The sequence below is a fragment of the Dromiciops gliroides genome, chromosome 1 (genome assembly GCF_019393635.1).
Source record: "Dromiciops gliroides isolate mDroGli1 chromosome 1, mDroGli1.pri, whole genome shotgun sequence".
NCBI classification, from domain to species: Eukaryota; Metazoa; Chordata; class Mammalia; order Microbiotheria; family Microbiotheriidae; genus Dromiciops; species Dromiciops gliroides.
In genome coordinates, this window is record NC_057861.1 from 54,364,138 (window position 1) to 54,379,986 (window position 15,849).

Sequence of the window (15,849 nt, forward strand, 5' to 3'; positions counted from 1 at the left end):
CCCCTCCCCCCACCCGCGTAACCGCCGGGGCCCGCGGCGGCGCGCGCACTCACCAGCCTCCCTCAAGGGAGCAGGGGAGGAGCGAAAGGAGGCTCGCGCTCGAGAGCGCGCGACGCGTCCGCAACGGCCGGGACCGCCCTCCTTGCTGATTCTCAGACTCACCTCCCCGCAGGGTGCGCGCCGGCTCGCGCAGAGTAGAAGGCGGGGCCGGGCGGGGCAAAGGAGCGACGAGGCCCAACCAATCGCCACCCCGGCTCTCCCCGCCCCCTTCTCGCTCGCCTTCCGCCAATAGCGTGCAGAGGACAGTTACGTGTTTACCTTCCCTCCCCCTCCTGCCTTCCCCCCCCCCACGCCGTCTCGGCGCACTCTCCAGTCGGAGGCGCGCGCCCCGGCCCCCGCCCCCTCCCTTCCCCTCCCCCTCCCCTCCCCGTTCCCCGCGGCGTGGGCGTGGCCCCCCAGGCGCTCGGAGAGCCTATAAAAGGCGGGCGGCGGCGGCGGCGCCATTTTGCGAACGGCGAGCAGCAGCGGCGGCCCGGAGAGGTGCAGCGGAGGTTTCCTGGTTTCGGACCCCCAGCGGCCGGATGGTGAAATCCTCCCTGCAGCGGATCCTCAACAGCCACTGCTTCGCCCGAGAGAAAGAGGGGGATAAACCCAGCACCACCGTCCACGTCAGCCGCGCCATGCCAGTCCTCAGCCTCCACAGCAGCGGCAGCCGCAGCAGCGAGAAGTAAGTGCGGGGGAGGGAGGGAGCCCCCCCCACCACCACCCTTTGCATTTCCCGGCTTCCCTCTGCCCGGGGAGAAGCTTCCAGAAGCAGCGCCGGAGCCTCGGGGCCTCTCCCGGCACCGCTCCTGGCCGCGCTTTGTCTCCGCCCTCGGCCAGCCAGGCCCGAGGCCCTGGGCCCGAGGAGGAGAGGGAGGGAGGGGGGAGCGGGCTGAGCCCCGGCTGCTGACGGCCCCCGCGGGGGGCGGGGCTCGGGCCCGGGGGCGGACGAGGGGGCCGGCCGCGGTTTGGTCGCCTCCGTCCAGCCCCCGCCCCTCGTGGGGGCGGCGGTCCTTCCCCTAAAAGTAATCAATCCCACGCCCGAGGTGCCCCGGCGTAAATAAAGTCTCGAGGGAGGCTTCGCCACGCGTGCGCACTGGGGGCCTTCCACCCTCCCCCCAAGCCGGACTGCCCTTGGTGGGACCGAACCGAAGACTAGCTGCTGCCCAAGGGCCTCAAGGAGGACAATAGGAAAGGGGAAGGAGTCCGGGTGTGACCCCCCCCCTGCCATTCTTTAGGGTGATATTTACCCGAGTAAAGAGCTGGGGAAGGCCGTTCTCCTGCAGTGTGACCTTGGGCAAGTCCCTTCCCCTCCCCCCCAGGGCCTGGGAACCGCCGGGAAATAAGGAAATGAGCAGAACCGCCGCGAAGTTTATTCACTCTGGGCGATCCCGTCCGAGTTTTAAATGCCCATCGGAAGGCCTTTGGAAAATAAGCCCTCATCTAACCCGGAATAACACCTACCGCTCCCCTCCCCCCTCCTTTGCTTTTTTGTTGATGTAATAATAGCCTGGCGTTTTTGAGAATTCTTTTGGCTTTTCCTTGCTTTGGGGGCTGGGAGCCGGTTCACCTTAAAGAGAGTTGTCTTTAACATCTTTAGTTGTCCCGGCTAAATTTAAGCTGTACTTGGGTTCTAGATCCGAAAATATGAGAGCTGGCAGGGATGCCCTAGAGGTCATCTAGTCCATCCCTCGAGTTCTCCACTTGGAACTCCAGGATCTTGACTTTAGACGGTTGGGGAGGCCTGTGAGCCAGTCCTATGAATCTGCAATTTTCTAGGCGTTACACTGCCAATTAGGGTTATGAAAGGAAAGAGCTTAATGGAATGCAGCCTAGGAGCCTCATGCTAATACCCCTTAATTAAGTTTAAAATCCAATTCAAGGTTGCGTAGAATAAAAACCAATCGGAAAACTAATGAAACAGGATTTGGCTTACCACTAAAATTGAACTCCAGGAAAAGACATTGTTGTTTAATAAGAGATTTTCATTCTGGCTTCTATAACAAATAGACTAGGCTAAGATAATTTTTTATAAATATTTAAATTCTCACGTTCCTACTTATCGATCATGTTGAAAAAGCTTGGAGCAGTGTTACAGCTATGAAAAAAGCCATTGACTTCATATTTAAATTCCCTGTTTTTTGTAAGAGAGCTTTCTGTTCCTCCAGTTCTCCTCCCTTCTTCCACCCCCCCCCCCAGTTGTGTACAGTGCAAAATGGTGGATTATTTGGTACATATTTATACTGACTTGCAAATGGCTGCTGGCACTCATAGACAGCAATTGTGAAAATTTCCCTAAGGGCTTCGATTGCTGCATCTGCTGAGATGACGCAACCAAAGAGTGAGCCTTGCAGGGTGAAAGATGGTGCATAGGGAGGGGCTAAATTGCCCGTTCTTCCGTTCTGAGTATTATCTAAAACTGCTTATCTTGTAGCAAGCTGTGGGAGAAGCTTATATAAAAGATGTTCTACATCCAAAATGTTTTTTTTTAATATCTCTGATTAGAGTTGGGAAGGGAGGCACCAAAAATAATTTAAGAATTTGTTTAAATATTTATTGATTATCTATTGGGATTAGAATTATGGTTATTTCTAGCGTTGGATCTAAGAGCTTCTCAGTCACTGTTGACTAGGTGCTTAGAAAATCCCCAGGATTGGACATTTTGTGATATTTCCATCGATCATTTTTTGTTTCCTTGCAAAAGAGGCAGGGGTTTTTTTATCTTTATGAAAAAAATGATATTGCATATTAACGTTGAATTTAAAGCTCTGGAACGGGAAATCAAGTGGCTGAAACTAAAGATGGGGACTGAACATTAGTCCTGCCTGGTGGAAATCTTGTTAACTTATTTTAAAAGCCTGAATTCACTGGAAATACAGCCACAAACTGGAAGAGTCAAAATTATGATGAAGCTGTTTTGGCTTATGATTAAGCATTGCCTGTCAAGTCATAAAATGAGATAACTGCTTAATTTAATTACAGGAGATAACTTTGGCAGCTCTTAGCTGTTTTCTTGCTTGAAAGTAAACGTTGATTTTGCAATCTCATTTAGACACATATAATCCCAGGCATAGCTTAGAGTAGTGTGATTCACACAAAGGTGAGGGAGACTTTACCGTGGATCTTATTCATGAAAAAGGCCCTTTGCTATCATGATGGAATCAGTAAAGCCAAAGGAAAATACTCCCTCAAACTTTGAAGGAAGAGGTCCTGCTTGTTCCTTGAAATTATCACTGTATTCATAACCTAGGCATTTAAATAGGCATGCTGTGAAGCTTTATGAGCAAAAGCTTAGACTTCTGTAGGAGTTAGAATAGGAAGGGATCTTAGAGATTAGGAAACTCCAGTCCAGAGGAGTTGTCTTGCCTGTGTAGCAGAATCAGGATTCAGACTCATCCTTGGACTTCAAATTTAAGCTTTTCCCATTTTTTTGCCAGTCATTAAATATTTATTAAGTACATATTCTATCCCAGACTGCTTAGGGATGCAAAGAAGGGCAAAAGACAGCTCACAAGGACCTTACAGTCTAATGGGGGAGACAAAGAACTATGTACAAACAAGTTACGCAGGATAAATATTAAGAAAAATTGGGCAGGTGAAACTTCAACTGGCTTTTGAAGGAAGGCAGGAGGTGGAGATGAGGAAGAACATTCCAGATATGGGAGATGATCAGTGGAAATTCCCCATTTGGTTGATAAGTGTTTTGTTAAAGGAACAGCAAGACAACCACTATTGCTAGGTGAATTTCAGGTACAGTTTAAACTTTTTTAATCTTGCACAGTGATTCTAGAGGTGTTGTAAGAAGCATATTATGGCTTGTTTGCTTACTTACCTGTAAAGGCTTTTTATTAACCATTTGGTTTCTCCTCAGTTCCAGGGTCTCCTTCAATTGCTGTAGTAACCTGGGTCCAGGGCCTCAGTGGTGCTCCTGATGTCCCTCACCCACCCCTGAAGATCCCAGGTGGGCGAGGGAATAGTCAGAGGGATCACAATCTTTCAGCTAATTTATTTTATTCTGTAAGTATGCATGCTGTGTTTTTAACTTTCCATCTTTCACTTCCCCATGTTTCTTTTAAGGCTCAGTTTACCTACCTATATATTTGTGTTTTATTGCCCCCTGTGATGGAAATTCCTTGAGAAAATGCTTCTTTTTCTTTCTGTAAATAGTAGGTGCTTAGGTGGTGCTGTGGATAGAGCGCTGGGCCTGGAGTCAAAGACTTGTTTTCCTAAGTTCAAGTCTGGCCTCAGACACTGTTAGCTGTGTGACCCTGGGCAAGTCACTTTAACCATATTTGCCTCAGTTTCATCATCTGTAAAATGTGCAGGAGAAGGACATGACAAACCACTCTAGTATCTTTGCCAAGAAAACCCCAACTGTGGGGTCACAGAGTCAGACATGACTGAACAACAGTGTTTGCTGAATCATTTCCATTTAGTATAAAATCTTAATGTACATCTTGATTTCCTAGTCTGCCCAGTAGTCAGGAAGTATTTTTCTGTGCCTGATCGGTTTAGAAGATGATAAAAATTATATTTCTAATGACTTGGGTGGGAAAAAATTCCTAATGCTACTCTCTTAACAGGATAATCGGCTGACTGTAACAGAGGAACTAACGTCTAATAACAGGACAAGAATTCTAAATGTCCAGTCCAGGCTAACAGATGCCAAACACGTTAATTGGAGAGCAGTGCTGAACAACAACAGCCTCTACATTGAAATTCCAGGTGGTGCTCTACCTGAAGGGAGCAAAGATAGGTAGCTACTTATTTATTGCCTAAGCTATTTTCTACTTTGAACTCTAGGGCCTTGGGGGAAGGTAGAATGTCTAACATTCACTTCACTATTAGTTCATTGTTTGTGTATATTAAGACTGCCGTATCTAAAGGACTTTTTAACTTACAAATTTATTCATTTTCCTATGTCATCTTTTTTTTTAATTAGACATTCTTTGGTAATGAGATTAGGACTGGTCACATTAAGGTTTTCTCCCTTCCCCTCCACCCCACCCCCCCCCCCTTAGCCCCATAAGATTTCAATACTTTAGAAACTAACCTATTGAATATGATACCCTTGTTTCCTTAACCTGAGGAAGGGTTAAGATTAAACATGGTTAATATCTCTTGAAAGATGAAGTGTTATTAATAAGAACTACATTCTGGATGATGCAAATTGTTTATGGGCTCACTGACCTTTGAAAACAGTTTTCAAGACTTGACTATAAGTTCAGATCTTCTTTTTAATCTCCCCATGTACCAACATCTGTGGGTGCTAAATGAAGAATACAGGTGTATACATAGATACATGGGGCATATAGGAGTTGCAGTATATAGAGTGCTAGACCTGGAATCAGGAAGACTCATGTTCTGGAGTTCAAATCTGGCCGTAGAAACTTACCAGCTGGGTGACCCTGATCAAGTCACTCAACCTATTTGCCTCACTTTCTTCATCTATGAAATGAGCTGCAGAAGGAAATGGCAAATGTTCCAGTATCTGCCAAGAAAACCCTAATAAGGAGTCATGAAGAGTTGGACATGACTGAAATGACTGGACTTGTACATGCACACACATAAAGTAGCATTTTGGCAAAGAATAGGTGGTTAGTGTCAAGAAGTAGTAAGTTTTGTTCTGACACTTGCTTGTTTTTTTAGTTTTGCAGTTCTTCTTGAGTTTGCAGAAGAACAGCTTCACGTTGATCACGTCTTTATCTGCTTCCATAAGAATAGAGATGATAGAGGTAGGTGCAAGTATAACCCATTTTGACTTTACAGTGACAAACGGGGGATATTCTGGAAAATAAATAATTCAGGAAAAACCTGATGGCTCTTTTAAATGAGTTGTCATGGGAGAGGAATGATTGGACTTTGTGAACCACGGGATACAGCTGGAAGGGGTAGAAGTTGCTAAGAGGCACCTTTAGCCTTGTCAAGAATGATGTGCTGACAGTGTGAATTGATACAATGAATGGCTTGACCCTGGAAATAGCAAGTCCTTTCCTATTAGGGACTTTTAGGATTGATAACTACTTGTTGGTATGCTGTAGAAGGGATTCTTTTTCAGGTATGGTTTGGACAAAATGACCTGAGATACCTTCTAGCTCTGAGATTATGAAGTCCTTACTCAGAGCTGAGACTAGAACCCAAGTCTAATGACCACTTCCCCAATTCTCAAGCCACTGTGTCACAACTCTTTTTTTTTTTTTTTTTTTTTTGGAAAAGTGCTGATATTGCCATTAATGTTAGGTGAAACACTGTCCCTTGGGTATTTTATAAGGCCAGGCCTTGAAACTAGTCCCCACTCAGTCTGAGCTACCATGTTATATTGTATTTTTACAGAGGCTTATTCTTAAATTACTAACTTTTGTTTCTGTTCCTACCTTCACAGCTGCACTGCTCCGTACTTTCAGCTTTTTGGGCTTTGAGATTGTGAGACCAGGGCATCCCCTTGTCCCCAAGAGACCAGATGCTTGCTTCATGGCCTACACATTTGAGAGAGACTCTTCGGAAGAAGACTAGATTGCAATGTTTTGCATCTTTAGAGCTTTCTTGTTGTCTGTAAAGATGAGTCTGTGGAAATTTTGTCAACATCGATTACAGTGCATTTAATGTTGTGCTTTGTATGAAATATTGTGACCAACTGCTCTAGTGGTGGGATGTTGAAAATTTCAGACTTTATCATCTTTTCTGGATTTGTCCGCATGTTGTGATTGTGCAAATAAATGCTCACTCCAAATTAGCAGTATATTTCTTGAAGTTTAATATTGTGTTTGTGATACTGAAGTATTTGCTTTAATTCTAAATAAAAATTTATATTTTACTTTTTTATTGCTGGTTTAAGATGATTAAGACTATCCTTACACATTCAAAAGAAATTTGAAATAAAGAAGTATCCTAGGCCTAGAAACCAAAATGGTAGGTCTCTTAAAAAATAGGTATTAATCTGCCCTTCTATTACTCTCAAATCAGAATAAAAATGATTACAACTAGAAGAACTTTGCCTTGGTGGTTTTAACATTTCCCCTCCTTGTGTCAAATATATTTTGTATTAATTTTGTTGATTTTTGAGGGCTTCTCTAGTATAGAGGTAAGATAATCTCGACCCTCAGTTTGTCAGCCAATTTAAAGCTGTTTTCTTGTTCTGGAATTTTGTTGTACTGCCTATTTGTTCAAGATAGGGTTTTGTTCAATTGGGATCTGGGTTTGTTGGCTTTTTTTTTTGTTTTTAAGGGAGTTTTGGGGAGAGGAGAAAATTGGCTTCCAAGATGTTGGAAAAGGTGTTCTGTGAAATTTGAGGGCATGATTTTAACCATCTTTATTTGTCACAAAATGAGTAAGGAGTGGTGTAGGAAGTGTGCTTTTCTAAAAATTGTATAGTTAAGCTTCAAAAAAGTATCACCAGCTAGTGCTGTTTGGGGGAAAGGGAAACCGTTTCTGATATCCTCTGACAAGTTGCAGGATTTATTCCTGTATAAGCTTGCGTGGGTTAAGGTTTCATCGGCCTTAACCACAAGCAATGTACACCTATTAAGCATGTACCTATACCCTTGCCTGTTGGATCATCCTCCCTCTCTCTCATGTTAACCTCTAATATGTTTATGGTTGCTGCTTAGAAATGTAAATGGATTCTCCCATCTTTTAACCATTACTTAATTGTTCCCGTTATTGCCCTACATCTATCACAACCATTTTTTCATAGCCAAATTCTTAGAAAAAACTGCCTTAACAGACATTTCAAACTCCATATATTCAACCCATAAGAGCAATGGACCTGGGTTCGAGTTTTCCAAATTCTTTACCATCCCTACTCTCCCTAGTCCTGTGTATCTTTTCTTTTCTTGGCAAAACTTTAGAAAAGCCATCTACACTTGGTGCTTCCACTTCCTCTCCCTTGTTAAACTCAACAGTGTTTTTTAGCTTCATTCAACTGAAACCTCTCCAAATCTATCAATAATCACATAATTGTCAGATTTAATGATCTTTTCTCAATTCCCATCCTTCCTGACCTGCAGCACTGGACATTGTTCTCTCCTGTTGCTCCTGCTTGACCTTTTGTTGCACCAACTGGATAACCTCAGGTGACTGTCCTGAGACCTTTTCCCCTTTATACCAGGGGTTCTTAACCTAGAGTCGGAACTTTTTCTTTATAAACTTCTGAGAAGAGACCCAGGACACACGATTAAGAATTCTCTTTCATTTGGTCATCTCGACTTTCATAAATTCAATTGTCATCTTAAGTTAGATGATCCCCAAATCTTCATTTTCATTCCTGTTCTCTCTTGAGCAGTTCTGTCATCCACTGCTTCTTGAAAATCTCACAGTAGATGTTCCTTAAGATGTCAAACTCATCCAAAATAGAACTTGTTAATCTTTCCCTCCAAACCTTCCCCTCTTCCTATTGTTCTTATTACTATTGAGTAATCCTCCCAGTTACCCAGCTTGCAACCTCAGCTTAATCTTGGTGCCATTCCCAACTCCTTACTTGTACTCATTCCCCTTTTTATTCTCATATCCAAACATGTTTATCATCACAATATCTTTTGTGTATGTCCCCTTTTAACCACTCACATAGGCACCACCCTGGTGCACACCCTCATCACCTCATCATGCTTTTGACTTGCTGTAGTGTTGTCTGGTTGGTCACCCTGCCCCAGATCTCATCTACAATTAATTCATTCAGTTGGTCAGAGATTTTTCCTTGTTATATATCTGATGCTGTCACCATCACCCTTAACTCCTACTCAAACTCCAGTGACTTCCTATCACCTCCAGTATCCTGTATAAAATCCATTGATGTTTAAGTTTACCTATTTCCCCATATCTCTTCCAGCATTTGCTATTTTCCTTTTTTTGGTTAATTTTGCCAATCTGATGGTAAGAGGTGTAACCTCAGTTGTCTTCATTTGCATTTCTCTGATTTACAACCTTTTTTCATTTGACTTGCTAACTTGTATTTCTCTAAAAACCTTTTCACATTCTTTGACCATTAATCAGTTAGAGAATTCCTTTTTTTTTTGCGGGGCAATGGGGGTTAAGTGACTTGCCCAGGGTCACACAGCTAGTAAGTGTCAAGTGTCTGAGGCCAGATTTGAACTCAGGTACTCCTGAATCCAGGGCCGGTGCTTTATCCACCGCCCCCGAGAATGACTCTTATTCTTATAAATTTGAATTAATTTTCTGTACATCTTATAAATGAGACTTTTATCAGAGAAACTTGCAAATATTTTCCCCATTTACCGATTTCACTTTTAATTTTGCTGGATTGGTTTTGTTTGTGTAAAAAATTAATTTTATGTAATCGAAATTGTCTGTTTTGCCTCGTGGGACCCTCTCTTAATCCTTATCCTTCTTGATTTCTCTTTAGCCTTATACACTTATTTCTTAGATCATTTATTTCTCCTTAATACTATTTTCTCCAGGTTTTCATGACACTACTCTTTCCTGGTTCTCTTCCTATATGATCACTTCTCCACCTACTTTACTGGATCTTTATCTAGGTGACACCCATTAATCATGAGTATCTCAGCTGCTCAGTACTGGGCCTTCTTTCTACTACACTTATCTCATCAGCTCCCATCATATACTGATGATTCTCAAATCTATTTATTTAGTCTTAACTTCTCTCATTACCTCCAGTTTCACATCTACAACTGATTATTGGACCAACTCAATGTCTTGTAGACATTTTAAATTCATCAGCATGTACAAAACTGAAATTCACTTTTCCCCCCAAATCATTTCCTTTTCCAACCCTCCCTGTTATTTTTGAGAGTACCACCCAAGCTCACCGTCTCTCACCCTCTATATCCAATCAATTGTCAAGTCCTACCACTTCTACCTTCATAACGTCTTTCCTATATGTTCCCTTCTCTTCTTTGACACGGCCACTACCCTGGTGCACCCTGGCCCTCATCATCTCATGCCTAGATTATTGCAATAGCCTGAAGTTGATCTTCCTGTCACAAGTCTTTAATCCATCCCCCATTCAGCTATCAAAGTGATCTTCCTGAAGCACAAGTCTTGGCTGTCACCTCCTTCCCCCCTATGCCACTCTAATAAAATCTAATGGCTCCATATTACCCAGAGGATCAAAAAATGAAATCCTCTATTTGGGTTAGAACACCTCCATTCTCTGTGATTACCATAAAATGTAAGCACCTTTCCTGCCCCATTATCCGTGATTTCCATGATTTTCTGTGATCCTTGCTGTTTCTCACACAAAGACATGTCACCTCCTCACTCAGGAATTTTTCATTGGCTGTCCACCCATGTCTGGAAAGCTCTCCTTCCTAATCTCCACCTTCTGACTCCCCTGACTTCCTTTAACTCCCAGCTAAAATCTTACCTTCTACAGGAAGCTTTTCCCAATGTACTTTCATTCTAGTACTTCCCTTCCACTGATTATTTCAAATTTATCCTGCATGTAGCTTGACTGTACAAAGTTATTTGCGTGTTGTCTCTCCCATTAGACCTTGCACTCCTTGAGGACAGAGACTGTCTTTGGCCTTTCTTTGTAGCCCTGGCACTTATCACAGTGCCTGGCACGTGGTAATCATTTGGCTATCTCTTATTTGGTCATAAATGTTTTCCCATAACAGATCTGAAAAGTAATTCCTTCCTTGCTCTGCTAATTTGTTTATGATGTTATCCTTTATGTCCAAGCCACATACCCATTTGTAACTTATCTTGGTGTGTGGTGTGAGATCTTGGTCTAAACTGAATTTCCATCAGTCTACTTTCCAGTTTTTCCCAGCAGTTTTTGTCAAATAATGAGTCTTTGCCCCAGTAGCTGGGATCTTTGGGTTTATCAAACACTAGACTCCTGTGCTTATTTATTTCTGTATATTGTGTACTTTATTTATTCCACTGATATCAACCTCTCTATTTCTCAACTAGTACCAAATTATTTCAGTGACTACTCTGGATTATAGTTTGAGATCAGGTACTGCAAGGTCTTCCTTCCCATTTAAAACATTTTTTGGCATCTCATCAGAACCCTCTGACCATGGGCTCCCCCTAATTAAAGAGTAAAGTATGTAGCTCTTCCCAAAAGCTTCATCAAAGAAGGAGGGGGCCCAGGCCAACTATCTCTTCATTTGCCATGCAGTGGCACTCCTTTGGACTTATCATGACCCTGTGCCAAGTACCATACATGCCCCTCCCCCATTTCAGCTTTCCTTTGTGCATCTTCCACATTAGATTGTAAGCTCTTTGAGGATAGTTGTATCACCAAGGCTTAGCACAGCACCTGACACACAATAAGTGCTTAATAAATGTTTATTGACAAATTTTTCATTAATTCTCCTAAGATTCTTGACTTTTGTTCTACCAGATGAATTTTATTATTTTCCTAGTTCTACAAAGTAATCCTTTGACATTTTGATTGGTATGACATTGAATAAGTAAATTAATTTAGGTAGTATTGTTGTTTTTATTTTATTGGCTCAGCCTATCCATGAGCAATTAAAATATTCTTCAATTATTTAGATTTTTCCTTATTTGTATGGTTTTTTATAATTGTGGTCATAAAATTCCTCTGTGTGTCTTGGTAAGTAGAATCCCAAGCATTTATATTTTCTATAGTTATTTTAAATGAAATTTTCCATCTCTTCCTGCTATATTTTATTGGTAATATACAGAACTGTTGATAATTTATATGGGTTTATTTTCTATCCTGAAACTATTGAAGTTAATTGTTTTTGTTAATTTTTTTATTGACTCTCTAGCACTCTTTATGCAAACCATCATATCATTTTCAAAAGGTGTAATAGGTTTGTTTCTTCTTTGTATGTACATCCTTTGATTGCTTTTTTTTTTTTTTTTGGTGAAGCAATTGGGGTTAAGTGACTTGCCAAGGGTCACACAGCTAGTAAGTGTTAAGTGTCTGAGACCAAATTTGAACTCAGGTCCTCCTGAATCCAGGGCCAGTGCTCTATCCACTGCGCCACCTAGCTGCCCCCCTTCAATTGCTTTTTCTTGATTTATTACATTTCTAGCTAGCATTTCTAGCACAATATCAAATAGTAATGGTGATAATGGACATCCTTGCTTTACTCCTGATCTTATTGGAAAAGCATCTAGTTGATTCTCATTACAGATAATGCTAGCACTTTGTTTTAGATGGATGCCACATACCATGTTTTTTTAATTAAAAAAAAAAATTCAGTTCCAAATTCTCTTTCTCCCCTTTACCCACTGAGAAAGCAAGAAAAATAAAATTCATTACATATATGTATAATCACAGAATAAACTTCTGCATTGAAGCTACATATATATGTAAAGGAAAGATTAATTTATTGCTATGCTTTTTATTTTAATAGGAATGTGTGATGTATCTTATAAAAAGCTTTTCTGGCATCTATTGATATAATCATATGATTTGTCGTTCCTATTAATAATATGGTCAATTTTTATAATTTTCTTAATATTGAACCAGTCCTAGGGGGCAGCTAGGTGGCACAGTGGATATAGCACCAGCCCTGGATTCAGGAGGACCCGAGTTCAAATGTGGCCTCAGACACTTGACACTTACTAGCTGAGTGACCCTGTGGGCAAGTCACTTAACCCTCATTGCCCTGCAAAAAAAAAATATTGAATCAGTCCTCCATTCCTGGTATAAATTCATCCTGGTCATAGTACATGATCTTTGTGATAAGTTTCTATAGTCTCTTTGTTAATATTTTACTCTAAATGTTTATATCAATATCTATTCAGTATATTAGTCTATAGTTTTCTTTCTCTATTTTGTCATGCAATCCATTCCAAAGTTCTTCAGAGCGACTTCAGAGAGTGTCTTTGTATTACTTCTGACCACCATGTGAGTGCCTGCCTTGTGTGAGTTCTCCATAAAATAGTCTTTTCGGTAATGCACATTTGGCATTTGAACAACATGGCCAGCCCATCAGAGTTGTGTTCTCTGCTGTAGAGTTTGAATGCTTGGCAGTTCAGCTCAAGAAAGGACTGGTACCTTATCTTGCCAGGTGATCTTCAGAATATTCCTAAGACAATTCAAATGGAAGCCAATGAGTTTCCTAGCATGGTGCTGGTAGACTATCCAGGTTTCATAGGCATACAACAAGGAAGCCAGTACAAAAAAGCTCTGTAGACTTTCAGCTCGGTAAGCAGTTTAATACCTCTTCTCTCCCACACTTTACTTCCAAGCCTCCCATACACTGAGCTAGTTCTGGCAACCTAATTTTCTATGTGTACATCACTAAAAATATACTGCTAAAGTAAGTGATGTTATACACAGCATTTAAAATTTCTACATTTGCTGTAAATGATGGTTTCACGAATGAATGATGGGGTGTTGGCTGGTGGAGAACCTGTGTTTTCTTGGTATTAATTGTTAGGCCAAAATTAGTACAAGCAGCAGAAAATGGATCCATACTTTATTGCATCTCAGCTTCAGAGGCTGCGCTGAGTGGACAATCATCTGTGAACAAAAAATCATGCACTGACTCTCCCTTCACTTTACTCTTGGCCTATAGGCTTTTCTTTTTTCCCTTTTTTAAATTATAAAAGTATTTTATTATATTCCAGTTACGTGTAGAGATAGTTTTCAACATTTGTTTTTATAAGATTTCTAGTTTCAAATTTTTCTCCCTCTCCAAGACAGCAAGTAATCTGATATAGGTTATATATGTACAATCACATTAAACATATTTCTGTATTAGTCATGCTGTGAAAGAAGAATCAGAGCAAAAAGGAAAAACCTCAAAAAAGAAAAACATCACCCAAAACAAAAGAAATAGTATGGTTCAATCTGCATCCATATTCCACAGTTCTTTTTTTTTTTTTTCTGGATTTGGACAGCATTTTCCATCATGAGTCCTTTGGAACTATCTTGTACTGTTGTATTGCTGAGGAAAATCAAGTCTATCACAGCTGATCAACACAATGTTGATGATACTGTGTACAATGTTCTCCTGGTTCTGCTCATCTCACTCAACATCAGTTCATGCAAGTCCTTCTAGGTTTCTCTGAAACCTGGGCCAGTAGGCTTTTCAAGTTAAATAATTTACCATCAGTAGGGTAGCTGACCTTAATGTCATTTTTTTACCTCCTTGAAGGCATCTATCTGAACAACATTGCTGAAAATATCATGCTAAAAAGGATGAGAGAAAGCATACAGCCTTGCTTCATTCCATTGGTGACTGGAAAAGGACAAGAGCATTGTCCATTATGCAGAGCATGTTGTCATGAAATTGACATATAATACTAATGAACTTCTCTGAGAAACCAAATTTTGACAATTTTCCATAAGCCCTCATGATTGACAGTATCAAAGGCCTTGGTCAGATCTACAAACATTGTGTGCAGACCTCTGTTCTGCTCCTGGCATTTCTCTTGGAGTTGTTGAGCAACAAGCACTATATCAACCATTCCTTCCTGAAGCCACACTGGCTCTTGGGTAGATGACCATCTTCCAGGCGAAAGATCAGCATATTAAGGAGGACTGTGGCAAGAATCTTGCCAGCAACAACTGAGAGAACTCCCCTCCTCCCTCCCCTGATTGTCACAGGATAATCTATTTCTTTTACTTTTCTAGAGATGGACAATGGAAGCATCTTGAATTCCTGGGGAAGAACCTATTTTGCCATATAACCTAGAAAATTTCGGTCAACTTTTGTATGAGCAGTGGACCCTCTGCCTTATAAATCTCACCTGGAATAGGATCTGCACTAGGTATTTTGCCTCATGAGAGGAACCTAATACCATTCAAAACCTTTTCTCCCATTGGAATTACATCTGGAGAGGGATTGACTTCAAACTGAGGTATATGGTCAATGGCTTTTACAAAATGACTGTGGAAATATGTTTAACATGATTATACATATATAACCTATATCAGATTGCTTGCTGTCTTGGAGAAGGGGGAGGAAAGGGAGGGAGGAAGAAAAATTTGGAACTTAAATCTTATGAAAACTAATGTTGAAAAACATCTTGATAAGTAACTGGAAAAGAAATCAAATACTATTAAGATTGAAGAAAAAAGAGTCTATAGGAATTAAAGCCAGAAGTCCAAGCATTATTTTTTGGCCTTGTCTTTCATTTTTTGGGTTTTTTTGGGGGGGGGGCGGGGCAATGGGGGTTAAGTGACTTGCCCAGGGTCACACAGCTAGTAAGTGTCAAGTGTCTGAGGCTGGATTTGAACTCAGGTCCTCCTGAATACAGGGCTGGTGCTCTATCTAGCATGATCTTTAATATTAAGGTCAATATTCATTTAGAATACTACAGACTATGGTACAAGGTCTAAGACTAATTTCTGCCAGACTGCTTTCCCATTTTCCCAACAGTTCTTATCAAATAGGGGATTTTTCCCTAGGAGACTTAGGCTTTCCACTTGATCAAACACTCAGTTATTGAGTTCTATTGTTTCTGAATCTCCTTTGTCAAGTCTGTTTCATTGATCTATTTCTTTATTCTTTAACCCATACCAGATGGTTTTAATTACTTGCTTTGTAATATAGTTCGAGGTCTGGAAGTGCTATTAGCCATTCATCCTTACTTCTTTTCATCATTTCCCTTGATATTCTATATCTTTTGTTTTTCCAAACGAATTTTGTCATTATTTTATCAAGCTCTGCAAAGTATTCCTTTGGTAATTTGATTGGTACAGCATTAAAGGCATAAATTAATTTTGGCATTATTGTCATTGTCATTATATTTGCACAGCCTAATCATATGCACTCAATATTTCTCTAGATATTTAGGTTGTTCTTTAATTCTTTGTAATTGAATCTGTACAAGTCTTTTTTGTGCTTTGAGAAGTTGATCTCCAGGTATTTATGTATTTTGTAGTTTTACTTC

General features: G+C 40.9%; 1 protein-coding gene across 1 annotated transcript; it reads left to right on the plus strand.

Annotated features, from left to right (window-relative positions):
• Positions 1–490: 490 nt before the first annotated feature.
• Positions 491–6,856, plus strand: OAZ1 (ornithine decarboxylase antizyme 1). Its single transcript, XM_043977434.1, is given in 6 exon segments — positions 491–727; positions 3,914–3,971; positions 3,973–4,059; positions 4,626–4,798; positions 5,692–5,777; positions 6,425–6,856. Coding segments are annotated over 6 exon segments (681 nt in total). The 5' UTR covers positions 491–581; the 3' UTR covers positions 6,556–6,856.
• Positions 6,857–15,849: the final 8,993 nt, after the last annotated feature.